The 20,940-nt window shown below is 46.3% G+C and overlaps 1 protein-coding gene across 1 annotated transcript; it reads right to left on the minus strand.

Annotated features, from left to right (window-relative positions):
- Positions 1–349: 349 nt before the first annotated feature.
- Positions 350–14,001, minus strand: GPR139 (G protein-coupled receptor 139). The gene is made up of 2 exons (XM_005522930.3): positions 13,881–14,001; positions 350–1,284 (listed from the first exon to the last, which is right to left on the minus strand). The coding sequence occupies exons 1-2, from the start codon at positions 13,999–14,001 to the stop codon at positions 350–352; spliced, it is 1,056 nt and encodes a 351-aa protein (XP_005522987.1).
- Between the last annotated feature and the right edge of the window lie 6,939 nt (positions 14,002–20,940).

Here is a 20,940-nt window from a genome sequence, read left to right on the forward strand (position 1 = left end):
GTTGTGTTTGAAAAGGTTGTAATTAAACACTGCTGTGGCTTTGCCCTTCTGATGACTTTGGATTGCATTGGTGTTGGGATGCAAAACGTTTGAGTGTGACTGAACACTAAGACTTGAACTCTGAAGCATATTCAAGATGCTATATAAGAGATGGAGGTGTTTGCCTTCTCACTTTTGCTCCTAAAATCAAGTGCACCTGTTTCCTCCCGACAGTCTGATCTGCCCCTGGCCACCCAGGGAAATGAAATCAAATGACCTCTCCTCAAAACAGCCATTTCAGAAAATTACATCCTGAAGATGTAACCACTTGTAAAGAACTTGCACCCGGAATCTCCAGCTATTGGCCTCTTCATGGTGATATTTTTATAGGCTTTCCATTCTTATCATACTGGTAAACAAGCATTTTGATGCAGTGAGAGTTGGCTGGGGAAATCCAAGGGCTGCTTGTTATGGAAAAGTTATGGTTTGTATAGAATTGCACAGGTTGCTTCTGACACTTAAAGAAGGCTTTCAAGGTGGCAGCTGCCATTGTGCGAAATCTTTTGCTAATAAAACAGTAGAGGAAGAAATTAATTGCAGTGTTCAGCAGTGCCAGCATATTGGCGATGTCCGACACAATATGGACCACCCAGCTGTTGTTTATAGGAGACACGTAGAGGTGATACAATATCATGATTATTCTTGGCGCCCACAATATGGCAAAAATAGAAGTTATAGTAAACAAAATGGCTGTTGTTTTCCCTGTGGAGTACCCTCGCAGGCGGAAATTGCTCTTTCGCCGCAGCTTGTAGACAATGATGGAATTCAGGATGAAGAAGATGGAGCAGGGCACTAAGTACACAGTGAAGCAGTGGACCCAGATGAGGACGTGGTGCATGGATGTGCTGATGTAGTCTTCAATCCAAATGTTGGGCCACCAGTAGTAGGGGATGCTGGTCAAGAAGCAGGTGACGTAGACACTGACGATGACTTTGCGAGTACGAGCAGGGTAGGAGACCGTGTGGTACTTGAGGGGGTGGCACACGGCGATGTACCTGTCGATGGTCAACGGGACTGTAATCCAAATGGACGTGTGGATGGAAGAAAATTCCAAGACCTCAATTATTTTGTCCAGTACCTGAGGCATCTGTTTGTTTAAGATGAAGTCTTCCATGAGGAAGTCAACAAAGACGATGAAGAAGAGAACCAGGATGTCAGCAGCAGCTAGAGCTAGAAGGTAATTATAGGAGGACTTCTGCCTGCGAGCTACAAGCTGGGAGAGGATGATGACTGTCAAGATGTTTGCTGTGAAGAAAGAAACACAGAGTTAGGCTATTAAGATGTAACATTAGCTTTTCTGAGCCCTTGATTGGAGTTGTTCAAGTACTTGGCAACATGACCACCTTATTAAAGTTCAAGATACCAAAAGGAAAACACCCCAGCTGGGTCTCTCAGACCAGGTGTTGCAATGACAGGACCATGTGGCCCTGCTCCCAACTCTGGAACCCACCCCCAGAGCAGGGGGTGCTGGGACTCCTGTCTGTGCACACAAAGGGAGTGGTAGCAGGAGAAAAAACACTCACACACACACTTGCTCTTATTTCCCACCTTGCTTTTTTTCACTTTTTCATATAATGAGGGATGAATGAGAAGGGAATATAAACAGCCCTTGTGGTACTTGCGAGATTTGCTGGAACACTAAGGCATAGCCAAATTTTAACTACTTCCTCTCGTTTGCTAGAACTTACTGTGTCATCTTGAATTGGAAAAAAAATAAATTCCTATTATTCCTACTGTCAGTTTGACTAGAATGAGACACAAGATTGTTCCCATAAGAGGCTGGAATCACTTGGCTAGAATACCTGAAGAAGTACTTAAAAATCAGAGATCTGGTTTACTGTACAAGTGGCTGCCAAATGTTCGTAGTTGATACTTTCCTAAGTGTTCTGTAAATCACCTCTTCTGTGCATTCAGTGCTTCAAACATTTCTGCAGCTTTGATGGATTTCCCAAAACAAATCAACAATAATTGTAAAGATTCCTTTAAACCAGAGAAAAAGGAAGTTGGTAACATAAAGGTAATGATGGCCTAGGACACGTCCTACAACTGAAAATGCTTGTTTTTTAAAAAACTGCTTTACTTGGCACTGAAAAAAATTCCTCCTTCATGAATGCCTTCAAAGCCTGCTGTCTGGGAGCAGATTTCTGTCACCAGGGAAATGAACTGCAGAAGAGTGAATGATTTTGGCTAATAGCCCTCACCTATTTTTGTGTTAACTGAATGTATTAATTTTGTATCTTGGGAAAAAAAAAACAACCTAAACCAAACATGACAATCAACTCCCTATATTAAAAAAAATAAAAATAAGCATGATCTTTCCAATGTCTCAAATTGCCTTCAGGGGAATTTTCCCAATTCTGTCCTCCATTAACGTGAATGCAACTGCATTGATTTCAGCTCAGCGCAGACGTGGGAGACAAGAGGTGATACAGAGAGAACTGCTGTGTCATTTTTCACTTACTTGCTTAGAAATGCCTCTGCTGTGCCTGCTGATGAGCCCTGGAGGTGCAGTGAGTGATGTACTGTCAAGGAAATCCTCGAGCTGGAGTGTTTATCATGGCTCTGCAGCCACTGCTGGTTTTGACCAGCCAGGCTGACTGGCTCAGCTTCACAGATATTGGATGTGACCCATGGGGTGCATCTTCTCTTTAAATCCCCTGGACTTGACTCATTCCAGTAGCAGCAGCTGGAGCCAGTGAGCAGCGAGGGGGATGTCTGAAGGCATTGGTCCCTGCTGGTAACTCTGGCCTGACTGTCAGAGCAGCTCCTGCAGGGATGCTGCAGCCATGCTGTGCTCAGGTACAGCAGCCCTGCTCCTCACACTTTCTATCTATTGCAGGGGTCCTGCTGCTTGCTTCTAACCCTGCTCTGTTTTGCTACAGGAGCAGATTTATGAGAAGTCCCTTGCACCTTTTGCCCCTGCCTCTCTCAGGGTTCCCAGCCACAGCAGTAACAGCGTGTGCTGAAATGCAAGTTATTTGTCTAAGGCCAGCAACCCTTGCTTGGTGAGCCAGATTAGAAAATTGATGTGACAAAGTACACACAAACCCTACCCAATTTTTTCTGGAAGGGTTACTGTATCTTCTATTGGAAACGCTTTCCCTGGGATCACATTAGAGCTTTTTTTCTTGCTGGATGATATGAAATATAGTAACACCACTGACTTTGTGCAAACAGATACATACTGGGCTGCAGCAGAAAGTTGCCAGTATGCCAGTGTCTTAGCACAGGATCTGTGAGTATTTTTCCTCCTGCACACTGTTTAGGGAAAGTGTGGATAAGCTATGGATGCCTCAATCCTTCATCCCTTTCCTAGGCAGTGTTAAGCTGGTCCTTGGTGTGTCCTCAGAGGGTGTCTAAAGCTCAGTAAAATGGAAGTGATGGCACACCACTCTGTGTGACCAACTGTGTCCTTGTGCCAGTCTCTCAGTAACTCCTGAGTGTCTCCTCAGTGTCCTGCTCTCCGGTGGGCAAAAATCACCCACTGGGGGTGAAAGGTGATGGAAGAGTATTTGTGACCATATTTTAACCTTGCTGACACTAATTCTTGCACTAGCATGGTAGTCTGTAAGGAGAACTATAGCAGAGATGATGATGATGGAGATATAAAAATATCTGTCTCTGCTGTAATATAGGTGGAGCTACGTACAGCTGCGGGATAGGTCAGCACCCCTAAATTGTCCTGGATGGTACACTGCCCATTCCTTGCGATGTATCTAAGTGGTTAAGGTCATTTGAATTTGAAAGAGATTGATCACTGTGCTGGGAGATGATTAGGGGATGACAGATGGGAATTTATGCCAGCGTCACTTGCTGCAGTGCAGTATTCTGAATTTATAAATATCTGTTTGAGAACCAGGGCTTGATTGGGGACTAGCTGGCTGAACCTTGAGGTGCTGATGATGATGATTAGAAGCAACTGTACAAAATGGCAGTCTCAATTCTTTCCCTCCAGGCATGAGGACGTGAGACACTTGAGACACAGCATCCAAAGGCATCTGATACCCAAACACCTTTGTTCCAGGCTGCTCAAAACAAGGCAACCTTCTAACTCAGCTGGGCTCCATCACAGGACACTTACATCCCTCCTTTGACATCTCTTCTGACTTTATCAGCTTCTGAGTGCAAACTGCAGCACCAAAATTCATTGCAGGTCCTTTGTGTCTGACAGGGATCTTCCTTTAGGAGTAACTGTGGTTCCTGTGTAGATTTGGGTTGTGAAGCCTGGGCAGTCTTCTGTGCCTCAAAGCAGTGCCTGTGCCTTAAGAACAGTTTTGCCCCACAGCTTCTCATTTCATGGATTACAGTCATCACTCAAATAGTGAATAACAACAACCTTTGCAGGGGATTGGAAGAGCTCCTTTCAGTGACTATTTCCACTGCATGTGAGCTTAAGCAGGAGCTATTCTATCTGTCTAAAGAAGAAATAGGCATAGTTCTGGGCTTTATTTGTGGTTTGTTTTTTTTCTTTTTTTAATTGAGAGCACTTTGCACGTACACAGCAGCCTGTGCAGTCAAATGGCCTTTACAACACAAGCAGTGGCTCCCTGCCCTGGGAACAGGGCTGGTTCTGTAGTTCAGCAGTTCAGCTTTATAAACTACCTAAATGAAGTAGCCACGAGTGCTGCTCACTGAGCATGATAAACGTTAGGTCATGGAATATAATGGACACCTTTTACCCAACACAGCTGTTGCTAGGATCCCCACAAATTATTGTGTAATGTGTGAGACTTCTCTACAAGCTTAGCAGCAGTTACCTGACTAGCACAGAGAGACAGCTACAAATGGTAAATTTTAAATTGCCTCAGAAAAAATGTTAGTAACACCTCCTTCTCAGAGTTAAGAACTCTGAGAATGTAAGTACAATATGCTAAAAATAAGTGGTGAGAAAAAGGGATGTTCTGGCTTGAGGGAAATAGACGATTTCCTCTAAGCTAGGAGGCAATATTCAAATGTAAACAGGTACTGTGTCCAGCAGGCAGATCTGACCACAGTTCCTAACACAGCTGCTCACCAGTAGTTACCAGACTGGAGATGAGGATGGCATTCAGCCCTTATTTTGTGTGGGAGCTCTCTGGAGAAGCTGATGACAATGGGTGATTTCTGACAAAGGTGCTACATAACAGAAATTATTAACAAAAAAAAAACAAAACAAGAATACTCTGGCACTGTAAATACATTATAATTATGTTGGCTATAGCTGGTTATGTGACCTTTTTAAATGACCTCAGCATGCTGTTTGCCCTTAAAGAAGATAGGGTAGGTCCACATTTTCCTCTTACAACAACCATTTGATCCAATATAGATCAAACTCAGCAGCAGAGCAGATGGGGACGGAATGAACGGTGCTTCAGTTTGTTCCTCTCTTTTATTAGCATATTCTGAGTTCCTTCCTTAAACTGCTGTGAAGCATAAAGAGATACTTTATAGAATATAATTACTGCAATACAAGTTTTGTCTTTCCGGGGAGTTCCTGTGAGGATTGATTTTTGAAAATAAGTGGATTTATTTGTTGTTCAGATGTCTGAGTGCTGTCAAACAGCACACAGCAAGGCACCCCCATGAGGGAAGAGCTGTCAGCCCCTTCTGTTAGTGCCTGCATCATCTCCCGGGGAATGGAGAGGAATACGTGGGGGGGGGAAAAAAAACCAAAAAAAAGCATCATGAATTTATGGCAGGCAGGACTGCTACTGGAGGGGGTTTCACATCTTGTAGGAAGGCCCTCATGTGGCTTGCACTTAGAAAATCCCATGTGCCAGGACAGAACACGCTAGTTCTGAGGCTGAAAGAGAACCTGGAGGTAGAGGATGTCCAAGCTCCTGCCCAGGACAACCTAAACTCCCTCCTATGTGCAGGAGCCAGGGTTAGTTACTGTCAGGGAAAACACAGCACGGCCTTGTGCTTACAAGTCACAAGTGAATGAGACATCAGTGCCAGAGGCCAGATTCTGACAATAAAATCTGGCCTCTGGGGCCATTTTTCTCACTGACAGCATTTATTAGCTGAGATGGCTCTGGGGAAAGATGCAGTGAGAGAGGTACTCTGCTCTGCAGCTGGCATTAGCCATCAGTGGGCCACAGAGGCCAGAGAAGGATTTTAATCCAGCACAAGCACTTCCTCACAGTTGGAGGGCACAGACACTAATGGCACAGAGATGCCAGTGGCTGATACTCCCTTTGAGCCTTGCCAGCCACCGAGTCTGGCAGAAAGGTGTAATTAAACTGAGATGCTTTTGGTTTTCCCAGACCACTGGAGTTTTCTGGAGTAGTCTGTATAAAATAGAGCTATTTTTCTGCAGTATGAGAACGGCCCAGATGAACACTGGGCAAGGATGTGGGGAGGTCTGGTTTGGGCTCACTGAGGCCACATGTGCATAAATGGGACAGGGATCTGGTTCTCCTCTTGCCATCTTCACCCTCCTTGTCCACCTTTCCTGAGATGGCCCTACAGAGCAGAAAGTCTCTAATGAATCTCAGACATTGCTCCTGCCACTCAAAAGCCTTATTTGGAGGTACCCACACAAGGATAAAAATGTCTAAAGTGCACATCTCAAAGTCTAGCCTTGCATCTTGCTACTAGAGCAGTACAGCTTTCTAATGGAAACTGGTGCTGGGAACAGAAAAAGTGATCTGCAAAATGATGCAGAAATCATAAAAGGAATTTGGTTATTCATGCAACATATCTGGACAGACAGGGATTTTCAGGGAAATTTGGGTGTCTCATCTGGCAGGTGTCTGTGGCTTCTAAATGTGGGCTGTCAGGGCAGTGTAAGGGGTCTCAAGCTGAGTAACTCGAGCTCCAGGGTGACAAAACCATTCTACCCTTTTGAAACCAAATGCCAAAGTACCGAGGCAGGTGCCAGAGGTGTTTCATGGGATGACTGGGATGGAGAGAGGATGTGATTTCATAAGGACACTGCCATGAATTCTTTACTGAACATGAATAATTAAGAGAATTTTACCTTTGATTGTGGTTTTGCTAAAATAAACCAGTCTTTATGTCTTCCTAAAGCATTAGGTAATGCAATAGGAGCTCATGCTTGCAAACCCCATGGCCAAGCTTTCTCAGAGACGATGCCAATTTTACACAGTATGCAGGAAATTACAGACTTTGTAAAACCAATGCAGTTTGGCTTTATTCCCCCATGGAGAATATACTGCATCCCCACTAGATATATCACTGTGGTGTGCTAGTCAGGACGTTGAAGAAAACACACTTGTAGTGAACAAATATGTGAGAAATATCCTAGTCTGATGTAACTGACTGACAGGTGATTTGTCTTGAGACCAAAAGCAACCTCTGGAGCACCTGTCCGTGCAGGCAATACTCCATATGATGGAAAAGATGGAGAGGATTAATGACTGTACATTGCAGGGACACTATTTCAGGTGGTAAAAGGGAAGAATTTCAGTGTTACAACAGGCAAACTTCTCTTTTCTTCCATGGATAAAGGGATACAATTCTTTTTGGTCATCTTCTGTACTGCTAATTCTGGTCCTGCTTGGCTGCCTGCACTTCATTCTCTCTGCATAGCCACACTGTATTGGTAACCCAATACCATCTTCTCCCATGATGTCCCTCCAAGAACAGCACCAAGGGCACTCCAGACATTGGGTCTTCATATCTGTAAGTACATATCCATATTCTGCAAAATGAGAACTGATTTGTGTGTAAGGCCTCCTGTGCTCAAGGAGTTAATTTTGGCTTCGTTTCCTTTTCTGGTGTCTCAAGCTAATGAGAAAAGAGATTATAGGTTCAAAAAGACCACCTGAAACAGAAGGTGGAAGCTTTTGTGGACAGGGATTGTTTTGCCCTTGGCAAAAGCAGAGCACAGCCACCATCAGAACATCTCCGTGTTGTTTGTTTGCCTACACCAAATTGTGACGTGTGTGGTTAAAGGCCTTCTGCTGGCTTGTTTCTGCTGATTCACCCCCATTTTACAGAAGGGAGCAGAAAGAGGATGAGGAGGAGAGAACTAAGTAAGGGAGTGGATGAAGAACAGCAGGATATTAGACTGCCTAGTGCTTCTGAATGTTTTGACTTCTTAACAACTGGGGGCTCTGCATTACCCACCTACCGTGAAAACTGGCTGTGCTCTCTCTTTTGTGTCGTTGTCATTTCAAGGAAAAATGTACTTTGGAGTTTTTCCTTTCCAATCCATTTTAGCAGCCTGCCATGCAAGGTTGTGCACTTCATAGTCTGCTGAGCCTCCCAAATATGGCACCTCATTATCATTACAGCCCTGACAGTGTTGTTTCCTACTGACGTGGCAGAAGAAATCCAAAGTTCGCAATTGCACTCTGTCTAGCGGCATCCAGAAATCTACAATCAACTTCTCCACAGTCTGTGCATGGATTCAGCCACATGCTGTCTTTCAGGCTGCAAGATTTTAGTGGCTACAGGCTCCAGATGTACTGACCAAACTAAATCACTCCCATCTGCACACCTTGATGTCACCAGCTCTGTGCAGGAACAGAATGAATCTGTTATTTTTCATAATGGTTCTTCTCTTCTAAAGAACAAGCATTCATTTTACAATAGGAAATTACTCATTTTAAGCATGTTAGCAGCAGTTTTGCTCCCTTCTGTCCAATACTGCTATTGTAAATGAGCTGTAGCACCCTTCAGTTGCTGCAATAGCCAAGCTAAAGTTCTGGCAATCTGTTGTCCCCTTTTTAGTAGGATGCAATGTATGGGCCTTGCATCCAATTCAGATTTTAAGTTAGAGAATATATGGCCTTTGAGTAAAAAGGGTGGTTGAATCAGGTCTCAGGAGGGTTTGGTTCTTATTCACTAATGAGCAGCAGCAGAGAGTGCTGATCTTTCAAGGTCATAACTCTACATTGTAACAACTCTCCCACTCATATTTAGGATCTTCCTTTAGCACTTCTCTTTTTCAGGTATGCTGCTCTGAGAAAGACTGTTTAGGTCTTGGAAATGGTGTCTTTAATCAGAAGCCTGTACTGTGATTGCTGAAGAATATACTAGGCAGTAGATGGCAGGAATCCAAAACGAGTCAGACACTTGTATAGCGCCGTGTGCTCTGTGTACACCTACCTCTGCCTGCTTTGGTATTTACTGCTACTACACACCACGTGAGTCACCAGCTAACACTGCTACCTGTCCCCCTTAGTGCTTGTGGTACCAGCTGGGTACAGCTGTGGGCACAGCAATCCTCTCCAGGTCTCGCTCCCCCGCACAGCTGAGGAGTGCAGGGAACACAGCCGGGCTGCTGCGTGGTGTGGTCTCTTGATCAGGGGTGCTCAGCCCACCAACAGTACCTGCCTTGCCAGGATGATGACCCAGGCATGCACATCTCCCAGAGAGCCTCCTTATTCCAAACTTTATATAGGGAGAAAACTCTAGAAGGATCATGTCTCCATCTTTTTGGCTTGCCTGTGACTGTACTGCAGTTTGCAGTGGGCACAGTGCACCCACGTGTCAATCCAACACCCCGGGAAGCATCTGCCTTGCTGGGCAAGGACATCCAATCTGTCATCTGTTAGAGCAAGGTCCATAACGTGTATCTGTCTCTTCACAGAGTGTTACAACAGCTAGGCACCCCTGCTGAGCTCACACACTCCTCCAGGTCACGACCGCAGCTTCTTCCCCTCCACATGGAGCCCAGTGAATGCACTCTGTGCTTGGCTGGGCTTTGAATGACCCAGGTTGTCCCCATCTCCACATCACCTTGTTCAGCAGCAGGTCTGACATGAACACTACCCATTCACACCTTCCAGCTGGGAGCATCCAACCATGTCCAGGCTGCTTCCCCAAGCTTGTGAAGTCTTGAATCTACATTTAGATCAGTGTGATCAGTTTAATGCAAAAGCCTAAAGCACAAATAAAAGAAACAGTTGTGGACCAGGCTCCTGAAGTTTGGAGTGGCACCTCCCTGGGATATTACTGTGAGTCTGCTGCCTCCTGAAGATGCTGTAAAGGTGCTGTGCTTTGTGTCACTGGGATGCAATGATCCCCAGAGCCAAAGTGCATCGCAGGTAGGCAACTACTGCGGAGCAAAATGGAACCAGCAATCCCACTGGGACTGGCTAGGAAAGCCAGATTTCACTCTGCCTTTCATACTGTCAGGAGGAGATGAGCCCTGGGAACTTGGACCAGGCCAGACCCTGATGTAGGAAATGCTGATGCTCTGTCCTTCCAGCAGCAATACACTCTACTCCTGATGGAAAAAGTGACTGCATACAAGGCAGCTCCGTTGCTGCTGCTCCTTCTAATGAAGCAGGAATCAAGGTCAAAGCCAGGTGTCTGCAGCAAGCAGTGCTGCTTCTGTGCCTGAACTTCTTGGTGTGTTCAGTGGCCCTACCACAGAAAGAGCTCTTTGGTTCAGCTGCTTTGTGCAGCTCTCACCGACAAAGGGACAGACTGAGAGCGGTACCTGTTGCTCTTTGCTTTCTCACCTTTACCAGCCCCCTCTTGGACTGAATCAGAGCAATTTATTCCCTCCCCCACATCCAACACCATCCCTTCTCTAGCATTTTCTCTCACTAAAGCAAGAAACACTTCCATTAAGACTTTTTCCAGCCCTTCTCTTGCCTCCCAGCAAACTGCAGGTGCTTCAGAGGTTTTCTCTGACAGACAAAGGGAGAATAGGGTTAATAGAGCAGGGACTGCAGAACAGCTCCATAAATGAGAAACCTTCCCCTCTAAATGGGAGAGGACCCCACTTCCAGAACCTCTGCCTCGTGCTTGCATTGCCATTTTCTCTTTGTTCCCTGCAACCTGATCCTGAGACGCCCCACTCCTGGTAGCAGGACCGTGTACTTGCGGGACACCTTTGCACACCTGCACTCAAAAGAAGTTTAAAAAAACTGTCTTTGTCTTACTAGCCTCTGCTTAGAGGGAACAGAAGCAGTCTCCTGGTCCAGCTGCCTGAAGACATGATGACCCCTCGGCAAGCTGCAGCCACCTTGGGTGCAATACCAGCCGTGCAGGGTCAGTGTGCAGTGGTGGCTCTGTGAGTGCCTCTCTTTGTAGGGTGCAGCCTGGCCCTTGCCTCTGTGTGCTACTGCCAGAGCAGGGCTGAAGGGAGCTCACTTTTCTTTCTCTCCTCTCTGCTTTTTACAGGCTTTCTGGTGCCTGGCTGAACAGAGAGGGAGAAGGAGCCACTGCTGAGAACAGGGTCTGCTGAGGTGCCTGGGTTATACAGGGGTGGGAGGCAGAGGATGCCTCTACTGCACACACAGCCAGGCCTGGCATTGCTTGGCCTCAACGTGGAGTTGTTGAGTTAGTGAAATTTACTTCAGACAGTACAGCAGGAAAGGTAGAATCAGTTAACTGACTTCTCATCAGTCTTTCTCCAAGATTTGTGGCAAGGAGTTAACTCTTTCCATTTCAGCAAAACACTGCACTAGTGCTGTATTTGAGGACAGATCCTAGACAGGTTTTCTCTTAAATTCTTGGCATCACACAGCACTAATCCCATGTGCCTTGAGGACACTTTTTCTAACAGCCAATAAAGTCTGCTACCTTTACAAATTTCTGATGTTAAAAAACTAAAGAGCAGCTTCAACTTAGAACATGAAAATCTCTTTTTAACACTGCTGTCACCCTGTACCGCATCCTCAATGAAGCCTGGTTGTGTGAGTCTTCCCCTAAGCCTATCCAGCTTGTTCTCATCTCTGTGCATGTGCATCTCATGAATTTCTCATGCACTCAGCACACTGTGCTTTTACTCAGCATACTGTACATGTGCAGTGAATCCAGGTGTCAGTGCCAATGCTGTCCTCAGACAATGCACTCTGGACACATCCACACCTGATGAAAGCCCACTGAACTCAGCAGGGCTGCACCACCACATGCTTTGGCCAGTTCTATTAAGCACTGGAACTGGTGCCACTGCTCTAATCTCCAATCCCTTGAGAAATGCATGAGACCATTGCTAATTTGGACCATGTCTGATTTTAACCATGTTCTTAGAATGACAGTGTTGGGTCTGTAATTACAATGCAGTATCCTAAAGGAGCTGGTGCAAGTATGTGCAGAATGTTCATTAAATGATTTTTCTTGTCTGGGCATGCAAGACTTTCCCCCATTTCAGAGACATACAAAGGCAAGCTTAGCCACAGAGTGCTTCTTGACAACTTCTTCACCTGATAATCCTGAGAGGCTCTTGCTCAGTTCCTAGGGGACTCGTGCTGAAATCAGAGCCTTTTTATTACATTACTATGGATATCTAAGCAGACCCTAAGGAATTAATGAAGAGGAAACTACCTCCTATCCCTGCTGGCTGGGTCTCTTCAGGTCAGGACTGAGACTCATCAATGTTTTGGAGCACAGATACTTGCCTGTACTCTGCATCCTCTGTGGGTAAATACAGGACTTAACTTTCCAGTTCTCTGAACTATTAGCCAATCAGCAAATTTTAACGATAAGCCAGAAATGGGAAAAAAAAACCCAAACTGAAACAACACAAAGCACATCAATACAGAGAGTGGTAATTACATGCATGCTGCTCAGAGGCAGGCTTCTCTTCATGTCTGATTAAAAATTTTTCTATGAAATAATTGCTAGAAGAAGGAATTACAGTGAACAAGCATTTAGAAACTGTAGATTATTACCTATCATTGCTGCTTGCCATTCCACACAGCACTTAAAATGTGTAGCTCTACACAGACACAAGCAAACTCTCTTTTATAACACCCTTAAAATACCAATTCACCTCAGCGCATCAGAACTTCTTCCCGACTCATTCTACCTGTCCTTGGGATCGCTCTAAGTCGCTCTCAGGCTGGAGATGTTAAACCAGTGAGCAAGCCATGCTGTTTGCCCACCCAAGCTGTGCTGGGATGGCAGCTCTGCCCACTGTAACTACAGCAGCTCCCCTCGGTCCTGCGTGCCGAGGCATCTCACTGGCAGCAGCCACAGGCAGCCCCCTCCAGGAGGGAGCACCTGCTCAGTCCCTGTCTCAGCTAGGCAGTGCTGCCGATGTGATGCTCGTGTGGCATCTGCACGTTTGGAGCTGTGTGCTGGCAGTGGAGCCTCACAACTGTTCACATCCAAGACTGGGACATCCTTTTCCTCCTTATCTGTGCCGTCTCTAGCTTTTCTTGTTCCAATCACCTCTGTAACATCTTTGCCCCTTTTTAAGTAGGAAATTTTGCTCAGGATTATACACTCTGGAGGCTGGTGCCTGTCAGCTGGGACTTTCTTCCAAGCCCTGTACCTGCATTCAGGGGTCTCACTGTCAGCATTGCCACTGCCTTTGCAGTGCACTGACCTCAAGACTAGGCTTTCTACCTCCTGTCCTGCTCCACCAGCCACGGGGACAGGCTCACGAGTGTGACAACTCTCTGCTAAGCCCCTGACAGCGTGCTCCTTCCCCAGTCAGGTTCCGTAGTGGTAGCGTGTCTCTTCCTAAAGCCAGCCCTGCCCCACGGAGTCGGGTGGGGATTTGGAGCAGAAAAATTCGGCAGCTACACTTGCACTCACTGCCGGCCCGGCAGGCGATCGGTGGGGACCCGGCCGTGTGGGTACCGCTCTGGTACTCACATGGCCAAAACGACAGCGGCAGAAACTTCACCACAGGCTCACTCTGTATGTCAAGTTCAAAGTCAGGGTGCGCTAAGGCGGGGGGGAGGACGAGAGCAGGCAGGGACAAACCGTGGCGAGGGAGGCAGCGCCGGGACGGCAGCACCCGGCGGGGGGATGCTGCTGTCCGGGAGATGATGCTGCTGTCCGGGAGATGCTGCTGTCCGAGAGATGCTGCTGTCCGAACCGGCCGCGCGGAGCCCGGGGCATCCCGAGGACACCGCGGGCGCTGCCCCCATCCCGCACAGCGGGCAGGAGCCGCTCCGCAGCCTCGCCCGTCCCGCGGCACTCACCCGGCAGCCCGAGGCACAGCAGCAGGCTGTAGTAGACGACAGGTGCGTATCCCAAGCCGCAGCCATAGCGGTGGTGCGCCAGGAGCGAGCCGTTGTGGAGGTGGAGGTGGTTGTGCTCCATGGACCCGCTGTCCCCGCTGCCGGCGCTCGCTCCGCCACACGGGCCGCCCCTCGCTCGCTCAGCGGCGGCGGGGGCGCGGCGCGGCCCCGCGGCGGGGGGCGGCACAAGGAGCGGCCCCCGGGCAGCCGGCGGGGCCGGGCCGGGGCGGGGGGGGGGGGGCGGGGCCGGCCCCCCCTCGGGCCGCCCCCGCCAGCCCGGCTGCGAGCGGGGACCGCCGCCGGGAGCCGCCGCCTTGGCGCTGGGCAGCGGGCGAGCACCGCAGCCAGCCCCGGGAAAAGGGGTTTGTCCTCCCAGCTGGCGCACGAGTCAATAGGAGAAGAGCAGAGGCTGTCAGCGGCGTGCCTGGCTGCAGCTCTGGGCTGTGCTTCAGACCCGCTGGAGAGGCAGGGGCTCATCCAGCCATGGGCGTTTGTATCTGCGGCATCGAAACGCAGAGCCGGGTTAATATTGCACTGTCCTCCTCTTGTCCCCGCAGTGCTGCGGGATGAAGGACGGCGCAGCCAGCGGGGACACTGCCGTGCTCCAGCGGGGACACACAGCCTGCTCCAGTGGGGACACACAGCCTGCTCCAGTGGGGACACACAGCCTGCTCCAGTGGGGACACACAGCCTGCTCCAGTGGGGACACACAGCCTGCTCCAGTGGGGACACTGCCGTGCTCCAGCAATGACACACTGCCTGCTCCAGCGGGGACAGCCCCGGGAACGGCTCCCGCAGGACAATGCTGAAGGGAAATCAGAATTTCTAAATTCACCCTTCATTCCTTAAGGCTTGTGTATGTCACTACATAGTCCCAGGCATAACCAATGAAAGGATTTAGAGTTAGGCTTGTTAGGTTAGGGTGGTGCAGCCCTGTCCTTTGTGCTACTGAGTGGGCTGGTCAGGTGTTAGTACATTGATATGTCCAGGAGGTCGTGGTTTAGTGATAAAAGAGATATTTCATTACAGTCCATGCCTACTCAGCTGGAAACAAGATGCCTTTTCACCCAAAGTGTGTAGGGTTGAGCCCCACAGACCAGCACGGTGTGTTGGAAGAATCCCCTGGGTTTCTGAGGCTGCCAGGGCAAGCCAAGAGGGATGTACATGTGCAATGTGTGTGAGGCTGCTCAAGGAGGTGTGTCTGATGGGATACACACAAGATACAGTAAGTGGCTTATGGAAATAAATAAAGATGTGATCCTTACTCTCTGAAAACCTCTGGCTGCTTAGGGTGGATAGTGGTGGACCATCAGGGGACTAAGTAAGGACTTCTGAACCTTTGGATTTCCATGGTCTTGTTTGAGAAGCAGTTTAGCTTTTGTTTGGAAACACAACCAGGAGCAAGTAAAGCTCTGGTCTTGTGAGGGCTTGAGTAAGTTACTTTTCTCAGAGTCAGTAAGACTGTTCATGTGCTTAAATGCTTAATAGCTTTTTAGCTTTAGACTTTTTGAGTGGTACTGAAACTCCTGTCCACCTTCCCAAATTAAACATGCTGGAAAAAATATGGGTTTTTTTCTGCTTTTTCAGTGGATGTCTTCATGAAAATAAGTTAGAGTCTACTGGTTCAGCTTTTATGTGGATGTATTCCTTTTGAAAAGAACTTTTTCCAAACCATTCATTGAAATAACCAGCAGAAGTGTACAAAGCAGTGTATAAAGCAGTGTAAGTCCCGTGAATTCAGCTTTGTCTGTTTTTTCCCCGAGCTATTTAACCTACAGGTTTGGTTTTTTTAAGTTCTTCTCATGCTTCTGCAACAGACCTGAGGAAAGAAATCTTTTATTGCCTTCGGAAAGAGAAGTGATTTTGCCTGGAGCCTTTTCTTGGGGGGAGTAAGTACATCAGCAGGGCTGGAAGCCTGACTCACTGTTTTGAAGCTAAGTGAAGCTCATCAGCAAAACAAAACACAAGAGAAGGGGATGGCAATGGAGCAAGTGGTGGCTAAAAAGTGCCACATCCAGTTTGCAGCACTATGAGTCTCTCAACTTGCCAGGTAACAACAGTGAAATGCCAGAAGGAGCTGGAGGCTAAGGAAGAACCTCTGCCATCTATTTTCTGTTGTGCTGCTGCCGCTTCTAAGTCTGGCCCAGTTTTGAACATCCTGAGCAATTGGGCTTCCCTGGAGAGGGCCATTTCTGTAATAGAAGCATATGTTTCCTCAGAGCTAGAATTGTCTCCAGGGCCCAGTTCAGGTAGCTGCTCGTGTGCTGAGGAGAGCTGATTGTAGTAAGAATCTTTTCCTATCTTCTCGTCTGGAACTCTCAGTAGAGCCTCACAGGAGGCTCTGATGCACGTGACATGTTCCTGTTGTAAGAGGAAATTTATTCACATTCACTAACAGTTCCCTCTCTCCTGCCCTGCAGATGGAGAGGCCACAGAAAGTAAATCTGCTCCTCGTACCTCGGTTGGCTTGATTAAATCTTCTTGAAGAACTTTTCTGCCTCCCTGCACCAAGAGCTTCTAAGGCAGGATGAACTGGGTTTCCACATTTGATTTGCTTTTGCTTCACTAAAGTAAAATTTGTGAAATACTTCGTAATATATCAGAATTAAGGGCCCAAAGTAAAGATGAAGATTGCTCTTGTGTTCTGTGTGTAAATGGTATTTGGAGGGGCTTCTGTCCTTCAAACAACTTCAAACCACTTTTGGCCTAAATGAAATTAATTTGGTTGTTCTGCTCTCTGAATTGTGCAGTAACAGAACCCCAGACAGAAATGTCAATAAAGCCAATTCAAAACTAACCACAATGCTTTCTTCTACTTATAGCTGTTTATTTTCATGCTTCTTGCTGTTTTCTAAAGGGATGACATTTATGTGGGCCACGGTGAGGAGAGCACTGCTCTGCTGAATTAACACGCAGATGCCTCTGAAGGAGGAGGACAATTCCTGAAGCTCATCTCCTAAACAGCCACATGCTTAGGCAGCAAATGATGTTTATTGTTTTCCTAAGAGCAGTTTATTGTTTTCATGGCATGCTACATAACAATAACAGGTGGCTGTACTTCACTTGAAAATTTCAGAGGTACTTGAACTTGGTTCGTTCTCTTTTAGTTATTTTTTTTTAGAGGAAATGAGCCTTCCTAGAAACAGCCAGACAGTGATCCTGGGGGCAGGAGGATGGAGGGACAAGTTAGTCACACACACCCCCATCCAGGCAGGCTGTGGAACAAAAGCTCTGGAGACTTCAGGAGACAAGAGCCATTTACTGAGGGACTGGGGTAGAACCAAATGTTGTGTTGTTGCAACACATTGCTATGAGTAACATGCCTGGAAATAGCAAAGGTGAAACTGGCAGGACAATGCAAGGAGTGTGTAAAGGGATTGGGAGAGGCTGTGTGAAGTCTCTCAAAGGAAGAGATGTTGTTTGGCCAAAAATATGTGTGTTAACAGTTACAAGAGGCCAGGGACATTGGCAAGAGAACTGGTTTGGAGCCTGATCAAGGCTGTCTTACCTGTGTAGTAGTGCTGCAGGAATTAAACTCAGAGCAGCTACAGAGAAGATGATATCTGTAGGAATGACAAGTCTTAGCTTATACCTTATTTGATGCTTGTATATAATCTCGCTGCAATGAAACCCTTTTCTTCAAAGCAATATTTTTATCTTTCTGTACTGTTAGGATGCAGGATAATTGAGTCAAATTCTACTCCTTTTGAGTTAAAGAACTGTCTTTTTTAGTAGCATTCTGCAGGTCTCTCCAGACTTGGAAGGTGAGGGAGACCTTTCTATGTTCTCATAAAAGCCATTAAGGAAAAAAAAGGTGATTATGGAAGTTCTTTACTGGAGCCTCCTCAATACCTATGCATTGGCAGGCTCCAGTTTTATGAGAGAACAGTGAAGATTTATTCATTTTTAAGGTCAGAAGTGTTTCTTGTTGCCAGGGAAGGCTGTGGGTGGATCATGGCTTCTGCAGCTTGTGCTGCAGGTCCCCAGCCTGCACCCTCAGGCTCCCCAGCCCTGGAGACTCCTCTTCATCCCTTCTTCCTCTGGCCTGGTATCTCCTTGCAGACCCCATGAAGGTTACAACAGGTCTCAAACACTGTCTGTAATGGAGCTTTGCCTATGTGAACCTACTGAAAACAAGTTTAAAGCTTTTAAACACCAATTATTTCCTTCTAGAATTAAATGTTTATTCCCTGAACTCCCTTTTAGGTTTCAGCTGACAAATCTCATTGTAATTAATTTGAGCTCTATTGTGAGTACATTTTCCAAGGGAACAGAAAGCAGATGTGATAAATGCCTGAACACGAGATTTAACCTAACATCTGTTGTTTTAAAGAATTACAAAACAAACTGTGTTTTGTTTATGTTTAATTGTTAGATGATACACCTAATTTTCCATTGTACTCTTTTTCAGGTTACATTGAAGACATCTGATAGAAATGTGCACTGAGATAAACTCATTTGACCTGTCCAGTTTGCATGGTTATGACAAATTAGAGCTATTTTTGCAACAGTGATCATATAGGTGGTGTTTCAGATAAAATTAATCTGTTACACACAAGAGAAGTCAAACTCTTTCTGGAAGACAAGAAAGTGAAAAGGATCCATCACGAGCTTGTATGGTGTACTTGTATGATGCTTAACTATGGAATTACTGGGCTAATTCATATTTTTAGCATAAGCATATGCTTAAATCCTTTGCTGGATTTAGACACAAATAAATTAGGATTAAAAAGTAACTACTTGACAAATACTTCTGGAGATGGAGGCTAATTTATCCTCTCCCTAAGATGAAAAGAAAGCATATGAGATGCATGTCACAGACTCTGCATTTCCTCTACTGTGATTTTGAAAAGTTGGATAAGAAAGTACTTGAATGTTCAAGTTTGCTTGGGCTGGAAATTCCAAGTGGTTTAACTAGAAAAGGTGTGACATGCACAGACCTGGCAGTGGAATGCTGACAAATGGGGGTGACACTTCCTTACCCTGATACTGAGCAGAAATCAACTCCAGCCTGTGAATACCAAGAAGGGTGAAAACAGTTTAGATTATTGCTTATTTTAAAATCATTGTACCAATCACTTTTACTAATTATTGAAAAAAGAATAAGATATTATTACAACATTACAGTGCATTACTGTTTGTCATGCTACACCTCATTAGGCCTCATTTCAGGATCAAGTCACAAAGTTAAGTACTCTGTTCTGAAGTTTAGAGTTTCCTATGCAAACACCATGTTTGGCTGGTGTGGTTAAATCCTCCCTGCACGTCTCAGAATAATGATTTGGATTTGGAGCTTTTCTTTAAGAAAACACATAATCTTCCCTGTATTTCCTTGGTGCTTTTGCGTTACTGGAGTGCAGCGAGCACCAGCCACATCGATGCTCCTGTGTGGCACGGTCACAACTGGCTGGTGACAGGGCTCCTACAGACAGTGTCCTGTCAGGGGGTGCCTCTGGCACGGCCGTGCCTCGCACGGGCACGCACAACAGCACCCCTGCAACCCTGCAGCCCCTGTAACCCCTGCAGCCCTGAAACCCTGCAGCCCCTGCATCACTGCAACCCCTGCAACCCTGCAGCCCCTGTAACCCCTGCAACCCTGCAGCCCTGCAGCCCTGGAATGCTGCAGCTGTGTGAGTGCTGAGCGCGGCCAGCCTCTGCTGGGAACGAGGAAAGGCCCTGCAGCATCACCTTCATTTGCTGTGGGAAGGAACAGGGGGCACAGAGGAGTGAGGTTCCATGGAAAAGAGGCTGATGGCAGACTGATTTTGTGGCCAATTAAATAGATTGCAAGGCCCCTTGGTAACTTCTGCCCGTCCACCAAAGGAGCAGCCAGCCTGAGCAGAATAAGATTACTTTCTCCTTTTACATAAACCTTTCACATGCTATCCCCCACTGTTAATTAAGTAGATTAAAGGTTCTGGCTTCCTCTTTTCTTGTCTGATACACTTTGAATTAGATGTAACCATTATAAAATGATCAGAAGAAAAGACTGATTTTTTTCTCACTTTCTAGGTATTGTGGGTATTTTTAGGTACCACACTTAGAAGATACAGCAAAAATCCCTGCAGGTGGATGCTTAAAGTGGTTATAAAAGCCACTATTAATTTGGTTTAATTTCCTTGATATAAAAAAATCTTATTTTGATTTTCAGCAAGAGTAATTTGTCTGTCAGTGGACACATTCTCCTCCTTCAGGGTAGAATCTTTGTTGTTGTTATTGTTCTAAGTAAAAAGAGTAACTGCTTAATCAAGAAGTAGTGCCATTAAAAATGTTAATGAGCTTTGTATCCAGTCTTATTCTAGTGTAGTTCCACTGACTGTGCCATGATTTCTCTTGATTTACTTTGACATAAGCGAGGCATAAGCAGAATCCGTCTCGGGTTAGCCACAGCTTTACTGTAATCCATGAGGTCAATGAGAGCACAAAAGGAAAGAAGCTCTACATAATCAGAAATCAAATAATACAATCCCCCTACAGCTCACTTAGTGCTTGCTGCTGATGTCAAACATATGTCCAAGCCCACGCTAGAGGCACCACCAGCAGCTGCCCAGGGGAAGAGCAACAAGACCAGTCGTGTGCCTGAGCCCTGAGACTAGAAATGGTTTTGATTAAATTCATGTCATTTTACAGGCAGGTGCAGCACTCTGATATCTTCATGTTTATTCTGCAGTTCACCCGCCTCTTTCTATGGCAGGAGGAAAAAATGTTGGAACACATCATTGAAGAAAGGAAGAAAAAAAAGAAAGGGAGGAAAACAAACTGAAAAAATTGAACTTGTCAGTATGAGCAGGGAGAGGGATGTAACTGCAAACAACCTGATGGCTCAACTCAACCGAGACCATGGAGCAATTCTCTGTGCAGCAGCAGAGCTGCAGCGAGCCTGGCTTCTAGGTGGGGACTGGTTTCATTAACTTCAGTAAGATTGCTTCACTGAGTGGGATGAGCAGGACTTGGGTTTTAGAAAACTGCAGAGAATATTATTGTAGGGTTCTCAGATATTTTTCCCTGTTTAAATTGGCTC

Source organism: Pseudopodoces humilis, chromosome 18, assembly GCF_049639895.1.
Source record: "Pseudopodoces humilis isolate 2021_Gansu_Grassland_sample_001 chromosome 18, ASM4963989v1, whole genome shotgun sequence".
Lineage (NCBI taxonomy): Eukaryota > Metazoa > Chordata > Aves > Passeriformes > Paridae > Pseudopodoces > Pseudopodoces humilis.

Coding starts and splice junctions, on each gene's coding strand:
- GPR139 (XM_005522930.3), bottom strand. CDS start 14,001: ATGGAGCACAACCACCTCCACCTCCACAACGGCTCGCTCCTGGCGCAC. Junction 1,285..13,880: donor GCTGTGCCTCGGGCTGCCGG/GTGAGTGCCGCG, acceptor CTTTCTTCACAG/CAAACATCTTGACAGTCATC.